This window comes from Tachyglossus aculeatus, chromosome 11 (assembly GCF_015852505.1).
Source record: "Tachyglossus aculeatus isolate mTacAcu1 chromosome 11, mTacAcu1.pri, whole genome shotgun sequence".
Lineage (NCBI taxonomy): Eukaryota > Metazoa > Chordata > Mammalia > Monotremata > Tachyglossidae > Tachyglossus > Tachyglossus aculeatus.
Window position 1 is genome coordinate 14,266,451 of NC_052076.1, and position 23,746 is coordinate 14,290,196.

Consider the following 23,746-nt stretch of genomic DNA (forward strand, 5'->3'; position numbering starts at 1 on the left):
CATATAGAGACAGTCCCTACCCACCAGTGGGCTCACAGTCTAGAAGGGGGAGACAGAGAACAAAACCAAACATACTAACAAAATAAAATAAATAGAATAGATGGGAACAAGTAAAATGAATAAATAAATAGAGTAATAAATACAGAGACGAGCACTGTACTAAGCCCTGGGAGAGGATAGATAGGTGGGGATTGGGCATGCTCCCTGTTCCTCCCGGGGAGGGGCAGGTGTCAAGGCCAGAGACGGAGACAGAGATAAGGCAACATACAATCAATCAATCAATCGTATTTATTGAGCGCTTACTGTGTGCAGAGCACTGTACTACGCGCTTGGGAAGTACAAGCTGGCAACGTATAGAGACAGTCCCTACCCACCAGCGGGCTCACAGTCTAGAAGGGGGAGACAGAGAACAAAACCAAACATACTAACTAAATAAAATAAATAGAATAGATGGGAACAAGTAAAATGAATAAATAAATAGAGTAATAAATACAGAGACGAGCACTGTACTAAGCCCTGGGAGTGAATACATAGGTGGGGATTGGGCATGCTCCCTGTTCCTCCCGGGGAGGGGCAGGTGTCAAGGCCAGAGACAGAGACAGAGACAGAGATAAGGCAACATACTATCAATCAATCAATCGTATCTATTGAGCGCTTACTGTGCGCAGAGCACTGTACTAAGCGCTTGGGAAGTACAAGCTGGCAACATCTAGAGACAGTCCCTACCCACCAGTGGGCTCACAGTCTAGAAGGGGGAGACAGAGAACAAAACCAAACATACTAACAAAATAAAATAAATAGAATAGATAGGTACAAGTAAAATAAATAAATAGAGTAATAAATACAGAGACGAGCACTGTACTAAGCCCTGGGAGAGGATATATAGGTGGGGATTGGGCATGCTCCCTGTGCCTCCCGGGGAGGGGCAGGTGTCAAGGCCAGAGACAGAGACAGAGATAAGGCAACATACAATCAATCAATCGTATATATTGAGCACTTACTGTGTGCAGAGCACTGTATTAAACGCTTGGGAAGTACAAGTTGGCAACATATAGAGACAGTCCCTACCCAACAGTGGGCTCACAGTCTAAAAGGAGGAGACAGAGAACAAAACCAAACGTACTAACAAAATAAAATAAATAGAATAGATGGGAACAAGTAAAATAAATAGAGTAATAAATACAGAGACAAGCACTGTACTAAGCCCTGGGAGAGAATATATAGGTGGGGATTGAGCATGCTCCCTGTTCCTCCCGGGGAGGGGCAGGTGTCAAGGCCAGAGACAGAGACAGAGATAAGGCAACATACAATCAATCAATCAATCAATCGTATTTATTGAGCGTTTACTGTGTGAAGTGCACTGTACTAAGCGCTTGGGAAGTACAAGCTGGCAACATATAGAGACAGTCCCTACCCACCAGTGGGCTCACAGTCTAGAAGGGGGAGACAGAGAACAAAACCAAACGTACTAACAAAATAAAATAAATAGAATAGATAGGAACAAGTAAAATAAATAAATAGAGTAATAAATACAGAGACGAGCACTGTACTAAGCCCTGGGAGAGGATATATAGGTGGGGATTGGGCATGCTCCCTGTGCCTCCCGGGGAGGGGCAGGTGTCAAGGCCAGAGACAGAGACAGAGACAGACAAAGACAGAGACAGAGATAAGGCAACATACAATCAATCAATCAATCATCATCATCATCAATCGTATTTATTGAGCGCTTACTATGTGCAGAGCACTGTACTAAGCGCTTGGGAAGTACAAATTGGCAACATATAGAGACAGTCCCTACCCACCAGTGGGCTCACAGTCTGAAAGGGGGAGACAGAGAACAAAACCAAACATACTAACAAAATAAAATAAATAGAATAGATAGGAACAAGTAAAATAAATAAATAAATAGAGTAATAAATACAGAGACGAGCACTGTACTAAGCCCTGGGAGAGAATATATAGGTGGGGATTGGGCATGTTCCCTATTCCTCCCGGGGAGGGGCAGGTGTCAAGGCCAGAGACAGAGGCAGAGATAAGGCAACATACAATCAATCAATCAATCGTATTTACTGAGCGCTTACTGTGTGCAGAGCACTGTACTAAGCGCTTGGGAAGTACAAGCTGGCAACATATAGAGCCAGTCCCTACCCACCAGCGGGCTCACAGTCTAGAAGGGGGAGACAGAGAACAAAACCAAACATACTAACTAAATAAAATAAATAGAATAGATGGGTACAAGTAAAACAAATAAATAAATAGAGTAATAAATACAGAGACGAGCACTGTACTAAGCCCTGGGAGAGAATATATAGTTGGGGATTGGGCATGCTCCCTGTTCCTCCCGGGGAGGGGCAGGTGTCAAGGCCAGAGACAGAGACAGAGACAAAGACAGAGACAGAGATAAGGCAACATACAATCAATCATCATCATCATCAATCGTATTTATTGAGCGCTTACTGTGTGCAGAGCACTGTACTAAGCGCTTGGGAAGTACAAATTGGCAACATATAGAGACAGTCCCTACCCACCAGTGGGCTCACAGTCTAGAAGGGGGAGACAGTGAACAAAACCAAACATACTAACAAAATAAAATAAATAGAATAGATAGGAACAAGTAAAGTAAATAAATAAATAAATAAATAAATAAATAGAGTAATAAATACAGAGACGAGCACTGTACTAAGCCCTGGGAGAGAATATATAGGTGGGGATTGGGCATGCTCCCTGTTCCTCCCGGGGAGGGGCAGGTGTCAAGGCCAGAGACGGAGACAGAGATAAGGCAACATACAATCAATCAATCAATCGTATTTATTGAGCGCTTACTGTGTGCAGAGCACTGTACTACGCGCTTGGGAAGTACAAGCTGGCAACATATAGAGACAGTCCCTACCCACCAGTGGGCTCACAGTCTAGAAGGGGGAGACAGAGAACAAAACCAAACACACTAACAAAATAAAATAGAATAGATGGGAACAAGTAAAATAGAGTAATAAATACAGAGACGAGCACTGTACTAAGCCCTGGGAGAGAACATATAGGTGGGGATTGGGCATGCTCCCTGTTGCTCCCGGGGAGGGGCAGGTGTCAAGGCCAGAGACAGAGAGACAGAGACAGAGATAAGGACTGGCAGAATGACCAAGAGAGATTCCTGCTCACAGCCGGAGAGATTGCGGCAGCGGCAGAGACACCAGAGACTCCGCCAAGACGGGGGTGGGGGGTCGTGGAGACCCTCCCCAGGCTGGGGGTGGGGGGGGGGGAGGCCCTCGAAGCCCCCCGAGAATCTGGACCTCGAGTGATGGAGAGGCGGGAAAGCAGCATCATTAGAGGATGGCGATGGGCCCTGTCGGTGCCAAGCACTGCTCCGACCGCTGGACGTGGGGGGCCTCGGGGGGGCCCGCGTGGGGGTCCCGGGGGAGGTGACCTCTGACCCCCGACCCTCGAAGCGGGCCCCAATCCGGTCCCTGTGGGCCTCTGCCCTGGTGGGGGGCAGGGGGGCGAAGCCATGATCGCGGATTGGGGGGGGGGGCTGCCAGGGATATGGGGGAGGGGGCTGGGCCGGGGGGGAGGGGCAGCAGCAGCAGCAGGAGGAGGAGGAGGAGGAGGAGGAAGGGGGGAGGAGGAAGGGGGGAGGAGGAGGAGGAGGAGGAGGAGGGGACCATCTACACTCCGCCTCCCCGGCCTGGCCGGGCTGCTGGCTTCGCAGGGCCCTGTTTGGGGGGGAAGGTGGGGGAAGAGTTGGTTTTTTGGGGGGGAGGGCGGGTGGGGGGGGTGGGAGCGGTGGGGTTCGTTGGGGAGGGGGCCCGGGACCATGAGGCCGAGCTCCGGGGGGGTCGCCGGGGCCTGACAGAGGACAGAGAAAGAAGAAGAGGAGGAGGAAGAGGAAAAAGAAAAGAAGCAGGGGAGGAGGAGGAGGAGGAGGAGGAGGAGGGGGAGGGTCTCCCCTCCTCCAGGCCCCCCTCCCCCCATCGCAGCCCCTCGGTGCCCCCCATGGAAGCATGAGGGAGATGGTAGGGGGCTGCTGCGTTTGTTCGGACGAGAGGGGCTGGGCGGAGAACCCCCTGGTGTATTGTGATGGACACGCGTGTAGCGTTGCCGTGCACCAAGGTAAGCGCCCCCCACCAGCCCCCCACCAGCCCCCCGGGGGGCCTGGGCGGGAGACCCCTCACCCCAACCGCCCCTCGGCCCGCCCCGAAGGCCGCACCCCCCCCCCCGCCACGGCGGGACCCGGGGGGCACAGGCCAGGGAGGGGCAGGGAGGGCCCTGAGACTCTCCCCCCCCCCCCAGCCCCAATTGGGTTTGCGCCCCTGCTGTTCCCAGAACGCGCCGCCCCCCTTTTTGGGGGGGGAGGGGGGATCCGGGGTTGGGATGGGGGAGGGTGACCCCCTGCTGATGCCGGGCCTTCCCCCCCTTTGCCCTCCCACCCAGCCTTATGGCCACCTGCCCCCTCCCCAATGTGGGGCAGGCAGATTTGGGGTGGGGGGCTGGGGGAGCCCGGACTCGGGGGGCACAGCCTTGGCCCCCTCTGAGGGGAAACTATCCGTCGACTCCCGGAGTTTCCCCGGGACCACATGGTGACACTTAACCCTTAGCGGAGATTTGGGAGTTTGGGGAGGGAGGGATGAAGGCCCGGACCCCCCTCCCCTCCCCTGCCCCAGAGACACCTGCCCCCAAACATGACCCGGTTGCACGAACCTGTGCTGGGGTGGGAGTTGGGAAGAGTGGGGGGGCGAAAGAGTTAATAAAAAGAAGAATGGGGGGATTTGCTAAGCGCTTACTCTGTGCCAAGCACTGTTCTGAGCGCTGGGAGTGGGGTGGGGGGGGATACAAGGTGATCAGGTGGTCTCCCGTGGGGCTCACAGTCGTCACCCCCATTTTCCAGATGAGGGAACTGAGGCCCAGGGAAGGGGACTCGCCCGAAGTCACACAGCTGACAAGTGGCAGGGCCGGGATTAAGAATGATGGTGTTTGTTAAGCGCTGACTCTGGGCAAAGCGCTGTTCTCAGCGCTGGGGGGGGGGGTGACGAGGTGATCAGGTTGTCCCACGGGGGACTCAACAGTTTTAGCCCCCATTTTCCAGATGAGGCAACTGAGGCCCAGAGAAGGGAAGCGACTTGCCCCAAGTCACACAGCTGACAGTTGGCGGAGCCGGGACTTGAACCCATGACCTCTGACTCCAAAGGCCTGGCTCTTTTCCATTGAGCCACGCTGCTTCGCAATTAGAACCCAGGACCCCTGGCTCCATAGAGCCACGCTGCTTCTCTAGAATTGACGGGGGGGGGGGCCTGTCTCTTTAAGGCCGCGACCCTCCCTTTCTCCGGGGTTATTGTAGAGCCGCCCCCTCCCACCTCCACTCACCCCCCACTGTAAAGTTTGTGGACTTTACATCTCCTAGAGTATTTCCCACGGAAACCCCCTCTCTCCCCTGGGGACCGACAGCTCGTTCTGAGAGTGGGGGGGACCCCCCACCCCCACCCCTTTCCCATCTCCAGGAGCGGGGGCAGTGCTCGGCACACAGTAAGCGCTCAGTAGATACCACTGAATGAGTGAGAGCTTTGGGGATCAGGTCCAGAGGGGCAAGATTGGCACTCAAGCCTTCTGACTCTCCTCCTGGTGACCCTCTGATTTCCCAGCTGGCCTGACCCCACCTGGGGTGCTGCCCGGGTTGAGTCGTACCAGGTTGGGACCGGGGAGACGCTCAGACAGTAGCCCTCGCCGAGCCCCGGATTTGGGAGCCGTCGGGACAAGTGGCAGCGGCTTCGGGTTCCACTCCGGTCTGGCCCGCTTGCTGGGCAGGGATGCTAGGAGGAGCCTCCCAGCTGGCCTGACCCCACCTGGGGTGCTCCCCGGGTTAAGTCATACCTGGTTGGGACTGGGGAGACACTCAGACAGTAGCCCTCGCCAAGCCCCGAATGTGGGAGCCGTCGGGACAAGTGGCAGCGGCTTCGGGTTCCACTCCGATCTGGCCCGCTTGCTGGGCAGGGATGCTAGGAGGAGCCTCCCAGCTGGCCTGACCCCACCTGGGGTGCTCCCCGGGTTGAGTCCTGCCTGGTTGGGACCGGGGAGACGCTCAGACAGTAGCCCTCGCCGAGCCCCGGACTTGGGAGCCATCGGGACAAGTGGCAGGGGCTTTGGGTTCCACTCCGATCTGGCCCGCTTGCTGGGCAGGGATGCTAGGAGGAGCCTCCCGGCTGGCCTGACCCCACCTGGGGTGCTCCCCGGGTTGAGTCCTGCCTGGTTGGGACCGGGGAGACGCTCAGACAGTAGCCCTCACCAAGCCCCGGACTTGGGAGCCATCGGGACAAGTGGCAGGGGCTTTGGGTTCCACTCCGATCTGGCCCGCTTGCTGGGCAGGGATGCTAGGAGGAGCCCCCCGAACTACCTGTAATTTATTTTATCTCCCCTGCTAGACCAGAAGCTCCCTGAGGGCAGAGATTGGGTCTGTTAACTCTCATCATCATCATCATCATCAATCGTATTTATTGAGCGCTTCCTGTGTGCAGAGCACTGTACTAAGCGCTTGGGAAGTACAAGTTGGCAACATATAGAGATGGTCCCTACCCAACTCCTGTCCTCGCTTAATCAATCGGTGGTATTTATTGAGCACTTACCGTGGGCAGAGCGCTTGGGAGAGTTCAGTACAGCCAGCTGGGTAGACACGTTCCCTGACCATCACGAGCTTCTAATCTAGAGAGAGATAGACATTAATATAAATAAATGATTTATAATATAGAATGGGTGGATACGGAGGTAAGTGCTGTGGGGTGAGGGTGGGGGCGAGTCTCCAATGCCCGAAGGTCAAAGTGCTCAATAAATGCGCTAGCGATTGGTTGGTGGGTTGGTTGGTTGGTTGGAGGTCATGGGTTCTAATCCTACCTCTGCCTCATGTCTGCTGTGTGACCTTGGGCAAGTCACTTCACTTCTCTGGGCCTCAGTTACGTCATCTGGAAAATGGGGGTTAAGACTGTGAGCCCCCCGTGGGACAACCTGATCACCTTGTAATAATGTTGGTATTTGTTAAGCGCTTACTATGTGCAAAGCACTGTTCTAAGTGCTGGGGTAGGTACAAGGTAATCAGGTTGTTCCACGAGGGGCTCACAGTCTTCATCCCCATTTTACAGATGAGGGAACTGAGGCCCAGAGAAGTAAAGTGACTTGCCCAGTGTCACACAGCCGACAAGTGGCGGAGCCGGGATTTGAACCCATGACCTCTGACTCCAAAGCCCGTGCTCTTTCCACTGAGCCACGCTGCTTCCCTTAACCTCCCCAGTGCTTAGAACAGTGCTTTGCACATAGTAAGCACTTAACAAATGCCATCATTATTATTATTATTATTGATAGGATGGGATTATTTGGGTAGAGCCTACAAAACAACAGCCCCTCTGTCCCCAAGCTTCCCTCTGGACTGTAAACTCATCGTGGGCAGGGAATGTGACTGTTTATTGTTTTATCGTACTCTCCCAGGCGCTCAGTACAGTGTTCTGCTCGCGGGAAGCGCCCAATAAATACGATCGACTGACTGACACAGGTTCCCCAACAATCGATCGATCGGTGGCTGAGCACTTACTGTGTGCAGAGCACCGTCGATGTGTCTGCCAACTTTGTCGCGGTGTGGAAATCGTGCCTTGGGGCTGAGGGTGGGGTGAATAGTAAGCGCTTTAAGATCCAAGAGTGTACTAGACGCAGAAGAGAGAGGGAGTAGGAGAAATGAGGGCTTAGTCTGGGAAGGCCTCTTGGAGGAGGTGGGATTTTAGGAGGATTTTGAAGATGGCGAGAGTGGTGGTCGGGTGTATGTGAAGCGGGAGGGAGTTCCATTCATTCATTCATTCGATCGTATTTATTGAGCGCTTACTATGTGCAGAGCACTGTACTTGGGAAGTACAAGTTGGCAACATATAGAGACGGTCCAGAGGGAGGAATGGGTCTAGACTGTGAGCCCACTGTCGGGTAGGGACCGTCTCTATATGTTGCCAGCTTGGACTTCCCAGGCGCTTAGTACAGTGCTCTGCACACAGTAAGCGCTCAATAAATACGATAGAGCGAATGAATGAATGAGATAGTTGGGTTAGAAGTACGGCGAGTCGGTTGGCATTAGGGGAGCCAAGCGTGTGGGCCGGGTCGTGGGTGAATTCAGCCTCAGGGCAGCCGGCGGATTTGGGGAGGAAGACGGAGCCGGCGGGAAGGTGGGGTGAAGATCGTGAGATAATAATAATAATAATAATGGCGTTTATTAAGCGCTTACTATGTGCAAAGCGCTGTTCTGAGCGCTGGAGAACAAGCCAGGGTGAAGATCCGTGGCTCAGTGGAAAGAGCCCGGGCTTTGGAGTCAAAGGTCATGGGTTCAAATGCCAGCTCCGCCAATTGTCAGCTGTGTGACTTTGGGCAAGTCACTTCACTTCTCTGGGCCTCAGTTACCTCATCTTTAAAATGGGGATTAAGACTGTGAGCCCCCCGTGGGACAACCTGATCACCTTGTAGCTTCCCCAGCACTTAGAACAGTGCTTCTGCACATAGTAAGCGCTTAATAAATGCCATCATTATTATTATCATTATTATCAAGCCAGGGTGATAGTGCGAGGCAGCGGGAGAGAAGCAGCGTGGCTCAGTGGAAAAGAGCGTGGGCTTTGGAGTCAGAGGTTATGGGTTCAAATCCCGGCTCCGCCAATTGTCAGCCGTGTGATTTTGGGCAAGCCACTTCACTTCTCTGTGCCTCAGTTCCCTCATCTGTCAAATGGGGATGAAGACTGTGAGCCCCCCGTGGGACAACCTGATCACCTTGTAGCTTCCCCAGCGCTTAGAACAGTGCTTCTGCACATAGTAAGCGCTTAATAAATGCCGTTATTATTATCATTATTATCAAGCCAGGGTGATAGTGTGAGGCAGCGGGAGAGAAGCAGCGTGGCTCAATGGAAAAGAGCGTGGACTTTGGAGTCAGAGGTCATGGGTTCAAATCCCGGCTCCGCCAATTGTCAGCTGTGTGACTTTGGGCAAGTCACTTCACTTCTCTGGGCCTCAGTTCCCTCATCTGTCAAATGGGGATGAAGACTGTGAGCCCCCCGTGGGACAACCTGATCACCTTGTAACCTCCTCAGCGCGCACATAGTAAGCGCTTAATAAATGCCATCATTATTATTATTATTTTTGGGAGTCAGACACCGAATCCCTGATTCTCACCCGACCTCAGCCCCCTGCCCACCTCGATTCCTATATCCGGGAGTCGGGATGAGGAGGGGGGCTCAGCCAGCTCCATCACCGCTGGGCAGTCCCGAGACCTGGATCCGGAGGTGGAGGGGTGGCGGCGGCGGGAGGGTGGGGGGTCCTAACTCCGTCGCATCCGCCACCTGGTTTCTTTTCGGCCCGGTCAGGTGCGGTGAGGGCCGGGTGAGGCAGAGGAAGGGGAGAAGGGGAGGTCTCGGGGGTGGACTAACCGGGGGGTTCTGCTCCTCCCGTAGCTTGCTATGGCATCGTCCAGGTGCCCACCGGCCCCTGGTTCTGCAGGAAGTGTGAGTCTCAGGAGAGAGCCGCCAGGGTGGTGAGTAGCTGCCCGCAGCCCCCCGTCCAAGCCTTCCAATCAATCAATCAATCAGTCGTATTTATTGAGCGCTTACTGTGTGCAGAGCACTGGACTAAGCGCTTGGGAAGTACAAGTTGGCATCATAGAGAGACAGTCCCCTCCTCAGCGGGCAGTGTAACTGGAACCCAGGACGCCCACCCAACTCCGCTCCTCTCCCACAGCCCGGTCGAAGGGCAGGACAGAGACGGAGGAGTGGGGGAGAAGAGCAGGGGACCGCCAGGATTAAGTGAAGCGGCGTGGCTCAGCCGAAAGAGCCCGGGCTTTGGAGGCAGAGGTCGTGGGTTCAAATCCCAGCTCTGCCAGTTGTCAGCTGTGCGACTTTGGGCAAGTCACTTCACTTCTCTGGGCCTCAGTTCCCTCATCTGGAAAATGGGGATGAAGACTTGTGAGCCCCCCGTGGGACAACCTGATCACCTTGTAATCTCTCCAGCACTCAGAACAGTGCTTTGCACATAGTAAGCACTTAATAAATGCCATTATTATTAGTAAGTGGGACACAACCATTGTAAATCCAGCTGGACAGCCGTACACGTGCACACACAGAAAAAAAGACATGCACATACATCATAATAATAGTGATAGCATTTATTAAGCGCTTACTATGTGCAAAACACTGTTCTAAGCGCTGGGGAGGTGACAAGGTGATCAGGTGGTCCCACGGGGGGCTCACAGTCTTCATCCCTTACTTCATCAAGCGCTTAGTACAGTCCTCTGCACGCAGTAAGCGCTCAATAAATACAATTGAATGAATCCTCATTTTACAGATGAGGGAACTGAGGCCCGGAGAAGTGAAGCGACTTGCCCAAAGTCACACAGCTGGCAAGTGGCAGAGTCGGGGTTTGAACCCGTGACCTCTGACTCCAAAGCCGGCGATCTTTCCACTGAGCCGCGCTACATACCCGCACCGTGCCCACACGGATGCAGGCACATACATGCACACACAACTTAAGATTTTCATTGGAGGTGTACTACAATAGTTCAAAAGATGGAGAAGAGAGAATCTGGGAGCAATAGCCTGGGATCTGGGAGTATCCTTTCTCAGTGCAAGCACTTGGTGCACACAGTAAGCGCTCAATAGATATGCGCACACAACCCGGGAGAACTCAAGCGCGCACACACACACACACACACACATACACAACTAGGCAGACCAACTCACAGACATGCCCAAACCCTTATGTACAGTCACACTACAACAAGGACGGATCCAAGTATACACAACGAGACCCACTGGCGCACACATACACACCCACACGCGTCGGCTCCATTACAGCCCCACCGGCTCACCCAGGGGAAAGCCACTGATACCCTGTCTCGGATTCGGCCGTGACTCAGTCGCACTGCCCCGCCGCCCCCCATTCCCACACATACAAACCCACCCCGACCCCTAGACCCACGTCAGCGTACAGAAGCAATAACACACATAATGCCCCGATCTTCCCCAGCCACAGATACACAGGCCCCCCGGTAACACAATTACCCAAGCAGACAGACACTCAGCCATCGGACAGGGCTGGTGCCTGCCCCGTCGAGGCCCGGGAAGGCCCAGAAGAATCACTGATTCCCTTTTTTCCCCTCCTCTGACCGCAGAGGTGTGAATTGTGCCCACACAAGGACGGAGCCCTGAAGAGGACGGACAATGGAGGTGAGAGGGAGAGAGGCTGGGGTTGGGATGCCGGGGCACAGAGGGAATGCTCGGGGAACAAGGGCTGGGATGCCTACGGCCAGTTGTGACGCCGGTGGCTCTCTCCGTCCCCCAGGCTGGGCCCACGTGGTGTGTGCCCTCTACATCCCCGAAGTGCAGTTTGCCAACGTCCTCACCATGGAGCCCATCGTGCTGCAGTACGTGCCCCACGACCGCTTCAACAAGGTCGGTCTGTCCGCCCGCCCGCGCTCACCCATCCTGCGAGGGGCCCTACACAGTTTGGACCGAGGGGGAAGGGGAGACCGGGTCCCTGCCTTCGAGAGGCCGCCAATCCGACGGGGGAAGACGGGACGCACACGGGAATGCAGACACACATTCGTGCACACGGGCGCACACACACACGCCCTCAGATGAGCGAGGACAAAGTGGCATTACTTATGTTAATGTCTACCTCCCCTCTTGACCGTTGTCGTGAGAAACAACATGACCTAATGGATAAATCCTGGGAGTCAGTAGGCCCTGGGTTCTAATCCCGACTCTGCCACTTGTCTGCTGCGTGACCTTGGGCAAGGCACTTTGCTTCTCTGTACCTCAGTTACCTCATCTCCAAAATGGGGATTGAGACCACGTGAGAAGGGACTGTGTCCAATCCAATTTGCTTGTCTCCGTCCCAACGCTTAGAACTATACCTGCCCCATAGTAACCACGTAACAGGTACCACAATTATCATTATTTTGGGCAGCGAATGTGTCTACCAACTCTGTCTTATGGGACTCCTCCAGGTGCTTAGTCCACTGCTCTTCCCCCAGCAATCGATAAACACCATTGACTGATCGATTTCCAGGGATGGACAGAGTGCAGAAGGCACAGACACATACCCACAACCGCACATATACACGCCGAGCCAGACCCAGAGTACACCTCCCTCGTCCTCCTATTCCCTGCTCCCCCGGCCTCCTTCGAGGCCAGAAACGCTGTTGGTGGTTGTGAGGGCCGGAGGGTTGGGGTCGGGGCAGAAATCTGGGTGGCCCAGCATCTAGTGGGGTTGAGCTGGAGGAGGTGGGTCTGGAAGGGTATGGAAGGAGGGGAGGGTGCACGGTTTGCCGGGCACGGATGGGCTCCGTGGCAGGAGAGCCCAGGACCCGAGCGGATTGAGTTGGCCGGACCGGAGAGCCCGGGGGCCGGTGGCGATGACGGCGCGTGAGGGCGAGAGGGTTGGGGGATGAGGGGAGTTGGGGAGACCGCACGAGGTTGGCCCGGCCCAGACGTGGCATCTCCCCCGCCGAGCTGAGGGAAAACGGACCAGCCTCGCGATGGGAGGGATTGAGGTCGGTGCCCTGGACGGGGGACGGACCCGGGGCCGCCCGGGGGTGAGCAGGGGCGGGGGACTCAGGGGCCCGGTTCTCTCACCCAGACGTGCTACATCTGCGAGGAGCAGGGCCGGGAGAGCAAGGCTGCGTCCGGGGCCTGTATGACCTGTAATCGCCACGGATGCCGCCAGGCCTTCCACGTCACGTGGTGGGTGGCCACGAAGCCCGATTGACCCCGGGGACCTTCTCTTCTGCTCCCGCCGGCCTCCTTTAACATCTTCTTCTTCCGCACCGACCCGTGGTCCCACCAGCCCCAGACTGGGGATGGGGGGAGGAGGGACTGGGGGGGAGGAGCGGAATCATGGGCGGGCCGGGCAGGCGGGGATCCGGGGTGGGGGGATCCCGGCCTCAGGCTCCCCGGGGCCCCGGGGGGGGTGTGTTCCAGCGCCCAGATGGCCGGCCTGCTCTGCGAGGAGGAGGTGCTGGAGGTCGACAACGTCAAGTACTGCGGCTACTGCAAGTACCACTTCAGCAAGATGGTGAGCTGGGGCCTTGGCCTTGCCACGGGGGCGGGGGGTCAGGCGGCCGGTGGGGCGGGAAGAGAGCTCGGGCACCTCCCGCCTCGTCGGGGTGGGAGGAGAAGGCGGCCTGGAGGAGTGTCATCCATCTGGGAAGCCTTGGATGGAGGTCTGCCCGGTGGCAGGGGAATGGACCAGATGACCCGTCCAGTTGACTTGCAGGGGGAGGGCGGAGCGGGGAGTCTGGCTGGAGACTCCGGGGGTGCTCACTGGCCCGCCCCCACCCCCCTAGAAGACATCCAGGCACTCAGTAGGAGGAGGAGGAGGAGGAGGAGGAGGAACAGGCGGGCCCGGAGCCTTCATCTCCGGCCGACGCAGCCGATCGACCTCCCCGCCCCAGGAGAAGCACGGCTCCCATCACGAGCGGCCAAAGAAGGTAGTCGGACCCCTGGGGTCTCCCGCGGGTGGGGAGAGGGGCCCGGGATGGCCGACAGGGACTGCCCGATCCCCGGGAAGTTCCCCTCCCCACGTCCCCCGCTCCTGGAACTGCACGCCTAGGATACCCTGGTATATATAAGCTGCACCTGCCGCCCCTCCTCGCTCCCGCCCCGTGCACACATTTCAGGATCTGCCCTCAGTGGGTGCCGGGCCGTTCCTCACACTCCCCCCGCCACCTTCCTTCCCGGAGTCGTAGGCTCGGGTGGGCCGGGACCCCCTCTCCTCCGCGGGAAGTTACGGTATTGGGAGAAAACGCACCCCCGGGTCCAAGGGGGAGAAGCCGGGAGAGGATCTGGGTTAGACTGAGCTGCGGAGGGGAGGATGACAAGGAAGCAAGGGGGGTGGGCCTGGGGTCATCCCTCGGGCCGGGGGGGTGTCCACAGGTGGCTGGGTGACTTCAGGAGCTGGGGTCCTGGGGACCCCTGAGGGGCAGCGGGTTTGGGGTTGGGGGGCTTTCTGAAAAGGGGGAGCACGTCTGTCCAGCGCTCTCCTGGACATCTGCGTGTCTGCCTCCGACTCAGCGTCAGTTCACTCCTTCATTCAGTCCTATTTATTGAGCGCTTACAGCGTGCAGAGCACTGTACTAAGCGCTTGGGAAGTACAAATGGGCACCATAATCCGCATGGCTGTGTCGGGGTCACGCGTGGGCGTTTCTGTGCCTCTGGAGCAGCGAATACGTGGCAGTATGTCTTGTGTCTTTGGGTCTCCGTGTGTGTGTGGGTGTGATTGTCTGTGACTTGGACTGTGGCTCTCTATGTGGGTCACCGCAGGCACATGCTCCCGGGTGTCTGTGCTTGTGAATTTGTATTTAACCGTGGCTCACCGTGCCTGTACCTCTTTATACCTGAGTGTGTGCATTCGTGGCTCTCATTCAAGCGTATTTCGGTTGTACTTATTGAGCGCCTACTGTGTGCAGAGCACATGTGTGTGTGTGTGTGTCTGTGACTGTGACTGGCGCTCTATGCGTGGTTCCCCATGCTTGCGTGTACTTCTCTCGCTCTAGACCGTGAGCTCCTTATGAGCAGAAATGTGCCTTGTTTGTTGTTATACTGAACTCTCCTAAGCACTTAGTACAGAGAAGCAGTGTGGCTCAGTGGAAAGAGCCCGGGCTTTGGAGTCAGAGGTCATGGGTTCAAATCCCAGCTCCGCCAATTGTCAGCTGTGTGACTTTGGGCAAGTCACTTCACTTCTCTGGGCCTCAGTTACCTCATCTGGAAAATGGGGATTAAGACTGTGAGCCCCCCCCCCCCCCCCCCCCCCCGGGACAATCTGATCACCTTGTAACCTCCCCGGCGCTTAGAACAGTGCTTTGCACATAGTAAGCACTTAATAAATGCCATTTTTATCATTATTATCTGGAAAATGGGGATTAAGACTGTGAGCCCCCCCGGGACAACCTGAACACCTTGTAACCTCCCCAGCGCTTAAAACAGTGCTTTGCACGTAGTAAGCGCTTAATAAATGCTATTATTATCATTATCATTATTATTATTACCATGCTTTGTCCACAGTAAGCACTCAATAAATATGATTGAAAGAATGAATGAATGAATGTGTGCATTAATGCATTTGTGGCTCTCCCACGTGTGTGTGTGTGTGTCTGTCTGTGACTGTAGCTCTAATGTGTGTTTAATTGTGTATATATATATGTATATATGTTTGTACATATTTATTACTCTATTTTACTTGTACATATCTATTCTATTTATTTTATTTTGTTAATATGTTTGGTTTTGTTCTCTGTCTCCCCCTTCTAGACTGTGAGCCCGCTGTTGGGTAGGGACCATCTCTAGATGTTGCCAACTTGTACTTCCCAAGCGCTTAGTACAGTGCTGTGCACACCGTAAGCGCTCAATAAATACGATTGATTGATTGATTGATTGTGGGTTGCCAGGCTTGTGCATCTTAGTAGTTGAATGTGCGTATGTGTGCTGTGTCTCTTCTGCCTGTGTGTGTGTGTCCGTACCTGTGACTGTGGCTGTATGTGTATTTCCCTGTGATTCACCGTGCCTGGGCATCACAGTACTCGAGTGTGTGTATGTGTGTATTTGTGGCTCACCCACTTGTGTGTGTGTACCTGTGACTGTGGCTCTTTGTGTATTTAACTGTGGTTTCCCCTGCCTGTGCGTCTTAGTACTCGAGTGTGTGTATGTGTGTATTTGTGGCTCACCCACTTGTGTGTGTGTACTTGCGACTGCGGCTCTTTGTGTATTTAACGGTGGTTTCCCCCGCCTGTGCGTCTTAGTACTCGAGTGTGTGTATGTATGTATTTGTGGCTCACCCACTTCTGTGTGTGTACCTGTGACTGCGTCTTTTTGTGTATTTAACTGTGGTTTCCCCTGCCTGTGCGTCTTAGTACTCGAGCGTGTGTATGTGTGTATTTGTGGCTCACCCACTTGCGTATGTGTACCTGTGACTGCGGCTCTTTGTGTATTTAACGGTGGTTTCCCCTGCCTGTGCGTCTTAGTACTCGAGTATGTGTATGTGTGTATTTGTGGCTCACCCACTTGTGTGTGTACCTGTGACCGTGGCTCTTTGTGTATTTAACTGTGGTTTCCCCTGCCTGTGCGTCTTAGTACTCGAGTGTGTGTTTGTGTGTATTTGTGGCTCACCCATCATCGTCATCATCATCAGTCGTATTTACTGAGCGCTTACTGTGTGCAGAGCACTGTACTAAGCGCTTGGGAAGTCCAAGTTGGCAACATATAGAGACGGTCCCTACCCAACAGTGGGCTCACAGTCTAAAAGGGCTCTTTGTGTATTTAACTGTGGTTTCCCCTGCCTGTGCGTCTTAGTACTCGAGTGTGTGTATGTGTGTATTTGTGGCTCACCCATCATCGTCATCATCATCAGTCGTATTTACTGAGCGCTTACTGTGTGCGGAGCACTGTACTAAGCGCTTGGGAAGTCCAAGTTGGCAACGTATAGAGACGGTCCCTACCCAACAGTGGGCTCACAGTCTAAAAGGGCTCTTTGTGTATTTAACTGTGGTTTCCCCTGCCTGTGCGTCTTAGTACTCGAGCGTGTGTATGTGTGTATTTGTGGCTCACCCATCATTGTCATCATCATCAATCGTATTTATTGAGCGCTTACTGTGTGCAGAGCACTGTACTAAGCGCTTGGGAAGTCCAAGTTGGCAACATATAGAGACGGTCCCTACCCAACAGTGGGCTCACAGTCTAAAACGGCTCTTTGTGTATTTAACGGTGGTTTCCCCTGCCTGTGCGTCTCAGTACCCGAGGGCGTGCATGTGTGTGTCTGTGGCTCTCCCGCCTGTGCGTGTGTGTGTGTGTGTCTCGTGGTTCCTGGAGCCAGAGATAGTTGCAATGAGCTATTTTTAGATCACTAACACCATGGAGGAGGGGAAGGGGAAGCGAGGGCGGGGAGCAGGCAGGGGCCGGACTGGCCAGGGAGCCGTCTGTCGGGTAGCCGGGCCACCCCTCACTGATCATCAATCGTATTTATTGAGCGCTTACTATGTGCAGAGCACTGTACTAAGCGCTTGGGAAGTACAAATTGGCAACAGAGACAGTCCCTACCCGACAGTGGGCTCACAGTCTAAAAGGGGGAGACAGAGAACAAAACCAAACATACTAACAAAATAAAATAAATAGAATAGATATGTACAAGTAAAATAAATAAATAGAGTAATAAATATGTACAAACATATATACATATATACAGGTGCTGTGGGGAAGGGAAGGAGGTAAGATGGGGGGATGGAGAGGGGGACGAGGGGGAGAGGAAGGAAGGGGCTGAGTCTGGGAAGGCCTCCTGGAGGAGGTGAGCTCTCAGCAGGGCCTTGAAGGGAGGAAGAGAGCTAGCTTGGCGGATGGGCAGAGGGATTGGGGGCATTCCGGGCCCGGGGGAGGACGTGGGCCGGGGGTCGACGGCGGGACAGGCGAGAACGAGGCCTAATGGTGAGGAGGTGAGCGGCGGAGGAGCGGAGGGTGCGGGCTGGGCTGGAGAAGGAGAGAAGGGAGGTGAGGTAGGAGGGGGCGAGGGGATGGACGGCCTTGAAGCCCAGGGTGAGGAGTTTCTGCCTGATGCGCAGATTGATTGGTAGCCACTGGAGATTTTTGCCCTCAGGAAGGAAAGAGGGGCAGCCCTAAGCGTCAACTAAGGCCGCAGAGTGAGGGGATCCCATCCGGGGGCCGGTGGGGCCGGGACGGGACCCTCGGGGGGTCCCAGACCTCTGCAGGGTGGGAAATCTCTGCTCCTGAGAAGCGGGGAGGGTCTCCCCTCAGCCGCAGCTCTCTGCGAACCCTAACCACCCTCCCACCTACTGCTCCGAGCGCTTAGTCCAGCGCTCTGCACACCGTAAGCGCTCAATACGTACGATTGAATGGATGAATGCTCTCTCCTCTCCCTCGCTCCCAGAGTCGGAAGGACAAGGAGAGGCTGAAACAGAAGCACAAGAAGCGGCCGGAATCCCCCCCGGGCCTCCTCGCTCCTGCCGCGCCCATCGGAGCCGTGGAGAAGGTACCCTTGGCGCAGCGGGGGTAAACCGAGGCCTGTCCTCCCTCCCTTCCCCCTGCCGGGCTGTTCTTTCGTTCATTCATTCAATCGTATTTATTGAGCGCTTACTGTGTGCAGAGCACTGGACTAAGCACTTGGGAAGTCCAAGTTGGCAACACACAGAGTTGGTCCCTACCCAACAGCGGGCTCACATCCTAGAAGGACTGCTCTGAGAGCCTCACCCAGAGAATGAGGTCATCTCATCCATTCCCCTGCCTCCATTCATTCATTCATTCATTCATTCATTCGTATTTATTGAGCGCTTACTGTGTGCAGAGCACTGTACTAAGCACTTGGGAAGTCCAAGTTGGCAACATACAGAGACGGTCCCTACCCAACAGCGGGCTCACATCCTAGAAGGACTGCTCTGAGAGCCTCACCCAGAGAATGAGGTCATCTCATCCATTCCCCTGCCTCCATTCATTCATTCAATCGTATTTATTGAGCGCTTACTGTGTGCAGAGCACTGGACTAAGCACTTGGGAAGTACAAGTTGGCAACATACAGAGACGGTCCCTACCCAACAGCGGGCTCACATCCTAGAAGGACTGCTCTGAGAGCCTCACCCAGAGGATGAGTTCATCTCATCCATTCCCCTGCCTCCATTCATTCATTCATTCATTTAATAATATTTATTGAGCGCTTACTGTGTGCAGAGCACTGTACTAAGCGCTTGGGAAGTCCAAGTTGGCAACATACAGAGACGGTCCCTACCCAACAGCGAGCTCACAGTCTAGAAGGACTGCTCTGAGAGCCTCACCCAGAGAATGAGGTCATCTCCATTCCCCTGCCTCCATTCATTCATTCAATCAATCGTATTTACTGAGTGCTTACTGTGTGCAGAGCACTGTACTAAGCGCTTGGGAAGTCCAAGTTGGCAACGTACAGAGCTGGTCCCTACCCAACAGCGGGCTCACAGTCTAGAAGGACTGCTCTGAGAGCCTCACCCAGAGGATGAGGTCATCTCATCCATTCCCCTGCCTCCATTCATTCATTCATTCATTCAATCGTATTTATTGAGCGCTTACTGTGTGCAGAGCACTGTACTAAGCGCTTGGGAAGTCCAAGTTGGCAACATACAGAGACGGTCCCTACCCAACAGCGGGCTCACTTCCTAGAAGGACTGCTCTGAGAGCCTCACCCAGAGAATGAGGTCATCTCCATTCCCCTGCCTCCATTCATTCATTCAATCAATCGTATTTATTGAGCGCTTTCTGTGTGCAGAGCACTGGACTAAGCGCTTGGGAAGTCCAAGTTGGCAACATACAGAGACGGTCCCTACCCAAAAGCAGGTTCACATCCTAGAAGGACTGCTCTGAGAGCCTCACCCAGAGAATGAGGTCATCTCATCCATTCCCCTGCCTCCATTCATTCATTCATTCATTCCATCGTATTTATTGAGCGCTTTCTGTGTGCACAGCACTGGACTAAGCGCTTGGGAAGTCCAAGTTGGCAACATATAGAGACGGTCCCTACCCAACAGCGGGCTCACAGTCTAGAAGGACTGCTCTGAGAGCCTCACCCAGAGAATGAGGTCATCTCATCCATTCCCCTGCCTCCATTCATTCACTCAGTCGTATTTATTGAGCGCTTTCTGTGTGCAGAGCACTGTACTAAGCGCTTGGGAAGTCCAAGTTGGCAACATACAGAGACAGGCCCTACCCAACAGCGGGCTCACATCCTAGAAGGACTGCTCTGAGAGCCTCACCCAGAGGATGAGGTCATCTCATCCATTCCCCTGCCTCCAGGCAAGAGATCAGACTGTTACAGGTGTCTTTCTCGGCCTCACTCCCTCCTCCTGCCCGCCCTCGCTCCCGAACCCTGCGTCTCTCCCGGCTGACCTGCCTTCCGTTGCCCCTCATTCCACTGATGGAGAGAGCCCGCCCTCGGAATCCCCAAACCTCGGGGGCTGAGGCCCCAGATGGTCCCCGATTTGGGGGCTGAAAGCCTGACAGCAGGAAGGCTTGAGGTTAGACTTAATAATCTTTCAATCAGTCATATTTATCGAGCGTCGACTGGGTGCAGAGCACTGTGATCGAGGGGTTAGGCACCCCCTCCCTTGATGATAGGAGCGATTTCTTAGAATAGACAACTCTGGGCATCCCCTCTGGGCCTGCTGGGGAGGAACTGGTGAGGGAGGATGCGGAGGGGATCCCCCAGTCTCCTTGGCATCCCTTCCTATCGGTCAAGATTGTCCCTGGGATACGGGACAAGGAGGGTGGGGGTGGGCGCAGCTCTGGGAAGAGGGGGAAGGTAAACTTCACCCGAATCTCCCCCGCCCCGGCCCAACCCCTCGTTCCCTCCGGCTGGGGACGCATATGGGAGTTGGGACAGTTCCCCTCCGTCCTTCCCCCAAATCTGACAAACTAGATTTAACCAGAACGCCCCTGTCCGATCCAGGGAGCTCCACCACTCTCACCCTGCCATCAGGAGGGGTTGGCAACTCACAGGGCCGTGTGATGTCGAGCTTGGGTGCCAGGTTGCCTGGGTGACGTTGGCATGAGAAGCAGCGTGGCTCAATGGAAAGGGCCCGGGCTTCAGAGTCGGAGGTCAGGGGTTCAAATCCCGGCTCCGCCACTTGTCAGCTGTGTGACTTTGGGCAAGTCACTTCACTTCTCTGGGCCTCCGTTCCCTCATCTGTAAAATGGGAATTAAGACTGTGAGCCCCTTGGGACAACCTGATCACTTTGTAACCTCCCCAGCGCTTAGAACAGTGCTTTGCACATAGTAAGCGCTTAATAAATGCCATTATTATTATGAACCTTACCTGGGAGACACTGGCCCCATAATTCCTTCCTTCCTTCCTTCACTCAATCATATTTATTGAGCGCTTTCTGGGTGCAGAGCATTGTAGTAAGCATGTGGGAGACTACGATATCAATCAATCGTATTTATTGAGCGCTTAGTGTGTGCAGAGCACTGGACTAAGCGCTTGGGAAGTACAAGTTGGCAACATATAGAGACAGTCCCTACCCAACAGCGGGCTCACAGTCTAAAAGATATAAGAAGATATAAGATATATACGCTATAAGAAGAAACAGACGCTTTCGCTGCCCACGACAAGCGTCCAGTCTAGAGGATGAGCTTACGTGCCCCCCTTCCTCTCCTTTCCCACTATGAGCGGTGAAACCTGCCCCTCGGGGTTCCCAGCCGATCCCAAAAGGAGCTGCTCTAGATTGGCATATATATGTATATATGTTTGTACATATTTATTACTCTATTTATTTATTTATTTTACTTGTACATATCTATTCTATTTATTTTATTTTGTTAGTATGTTTGGTTTTGTTCTCCGTCTCCCCCTTTTAGACCGTGAGCCCACTGTTGGGTAGGGACCGTCTCTATATGTTGCCAGCTTGGACTTCCCAAGCGCTTAGTCCAGTGCTCTGCACACAGTAAGCGCTCAATAAATACGATTGATTGATTGATCGATTAGAACAGTGCTTTGCACATAGCAAGCGCTTAACAAGTGCCAACATTATTATTATTATGGGCGCATTCAGGTCCTTCGTTCATACATTCATTCAGTCGTACTTACTGAGCGCTGGCTGTGCGCGGAGCCCCGTACTAAGCTCTTGGAAAGTACAGTTTGGCAGCAGAGACCATCCCTACCCAACGGCTGAGCCACGCTGTAGGCCCGGGGCTGCATTCGGGGCCCCGTCGTGGCCCAAGGGGCCACACTCCCGACCCGACGAGCTCTCCCTCCCGCCAACTCCCATTCCCACAGGGCTCCTCCAGCCACCACGAGAGCCGGGAGTCGTCGGACCCCAGCAGCCGCGCCGACCCCAAGGGGAAAAAGTCTTCCGGCCACGGCCTCAGCCACAAGGGCAAGAAGCAGAGCGGCGGCAAGAGCGGGGCCGGCGGCTTTGGCTCCCCTCCCTCCGGTGGCCCTTTCCAGACCTCAGGTCAGCGGCGGGATGACCCCTGGGTGGGAGGTCGGGGTGGAAAGGGGGAAAAGAAAGGGGTTCAGGGGAGGGAGTGACCCCCCAGGGTTGGGAAACACGGGGGTCTGAAGCCTCGCCCGCCAGCCAGGGCCGAGGCCGCTCACTCGCAGCGCTTGCTCCTCGTCTCCACGCTAACTCAGTATCGTAACGCCCGCGACCGTCCTCCTCCGCTCCTACCCCCTCGGCCCTCCCGGGCCCCCCAGCCCGCCTTCCCTCCAGCCCTTCCGCTGCCAGCGGCCCCAGGCCCCCCGCAGATCCCGGGGTGCCCCTCAGCCTGCAGAGAGAGGCAGAGCCAGGGCCCAAACCTGGGCCCTGCATCGGGTAACCCCCGCCCCCCCCCACTCCCACAGGCCCCTCCCTCCAGAGCTCCCCCGACTTCGCCCCATTCCCCAAACTGGAGCAGCAGGAGGAGGACCTGTACCCCAAGGTGCCGTCTGCCCCGTGCTCCTCTTCCTCCTCCTCCTCCTCCTCCTCCTCCTCCTCTTCTTCCTCCTCCTCCTCCTGCGCCACCACCGCCTCGGCCCCCGCCACCACCCCCGCGGGCCACGGCTCCCCGCTGTCCGACAGCCCCAAGGGCGACGTCTTCGAGCAGAAGGTCGTCTTCTCCGGCTTCGGCTCCATCCTGCGCTTCTCCACCACGGCCGTGGGCCCCCCCCGGCCCCGGGCCCCCTCCCCCGAGGGCCCCAAGTCCGGCGGGAGCGGGGGGCCGGGGCCCCCCAAGAGGATGCCCGCGCTCAGCGCCGAGGACGGGGGCGCCGAGGCCTCCCAGGAGAAGAAGCACAAGGGCAGCAAGAAGAGCAGCAGGCACGGACCGGGCCGGCCCAAGGGCCGGCGCAACAAGGAGCCCCCCGGGCCCGCCGCCCAGCTGGCCGGCTTCACCGCCACGGCCGCCTCGCCCTTCTCCGGCGGGTCGCTGGTCAGCGCCAGCGTGGGCGGCTCCTCTGCCCGCCCCTTCGCCCACTCCGGGGCCCTGCCGAGCCTCAGCCTCGAGTCCCCGCTCCTGGGGGCAGGTGGGTCCGGAGCCGGGCGGGACGGGGCCGGCGTCCGTGGGGGACGGCGGAGGGGCCGGGAGGAGCTGGCGACACCGGGACCGTTTCCCTCCCGGCCGCAGTCCGGACTGGCCGGGGAACGGCTGGGCCCGAGGCGGGTTGACCCTCCCACCCGCAGCGGGGCTCCTCTTCCTCCTTGTCGCGCAGCCAGCGGAGGAGCAGCGTGGCTCGGTGGAAAGAGTCGGGGTCGTGGGTTCGAATCCCGGCTCCACCACTGGTCAGCTGGGTGGCTTTGGGCGAGTCACTTCTCCGGGCCTCAGTTCCCTCATCTGTAAACTGGGGGTGAAGACTGTGAGCCCCACGTGGGACAACCTTGAATCCCCCCCCAGCGCTTAGAACAGTGCTTGGCTCCTATCAATCAATCAGTCAATCAATCAATCAATCGTATTTATTGAGCGCTTACTATGTGCAGAGCACTGTACTAAGCGCTTGGGAAGTACAAATTGGCAACACATAGAGACAGTCCCTACCCAACAGTGGGCTCACAGTCTAAAAGGGGGAGACAGAGAACAGAACCAAACATACCAACAAAATAAAATAAATAGGATAGAAATGTACAAGTAAAATAAATAAATAAATAAATAAATAAATAGAGTAATAGAGCATAATTTGTACTTCCCAAGCGCTCAGTACAGTGCTCTGCACGTAGTAAGCGCTCAGTAAATACGATTGATGATGATGATGAACAAACAC

At 55.4% G+C, this 23,746-nt stretch overlaps 1 protein-coding gene across 2 annotated transcripts in view; it reads left to right on the forward strand.

Annotated features, from left to right (window-relative positions):
- Positions 1-3,957: 3,957 nt before the first annotated feature.
- The window catches only part of MLLT6 (MLLT6, PHD finger containing), a 39,441-nt gene continuing 19,652 nt past the window's right edge, over positions 3,958-23,746 (forward strand). For both annotated transcript variants that reach the window (XM_038754655.1, XM_038754656.1), the window contains exons 1-10: positions 3,958-4,104; positions 9,450-9,529; positions 11,162-11,216; positions 11,332-11,441; positions 12,631-12,734; positions 12,972-13,065; positions 13,337-13,480; positions 17,923-18,024; positions 21,788-21,965; positions 22,355-23,014. In XM_038754655.1, coding sequence (XP_038610583.1) covers positions 3,996-4,104; positions 9,450-9,529; positions 11,162-11,216; positions 11,332-11,441; positions 12,631-12,734; positions 12,972-13,065; positions 13,337-13,480; positions 17,923-18,024; positions 21,788-21,965; positions 22,355-23,014 — 1,636 coding nt within the window. In that variant the 5' untranslated portion in view covers positions 3,958-3,995. The remainder of the gene's footprint in view (positions 4,105-9,449; positions 9,530-11,161; positions 11,217-11,331; positions 11,442-12,630; positions 12,735-12,971; positions 13,066-13,336; positions 13,481-17,922; positions 18,025-21,787; positions 21,966-22,354; positions 23,015-23,746) is intronic.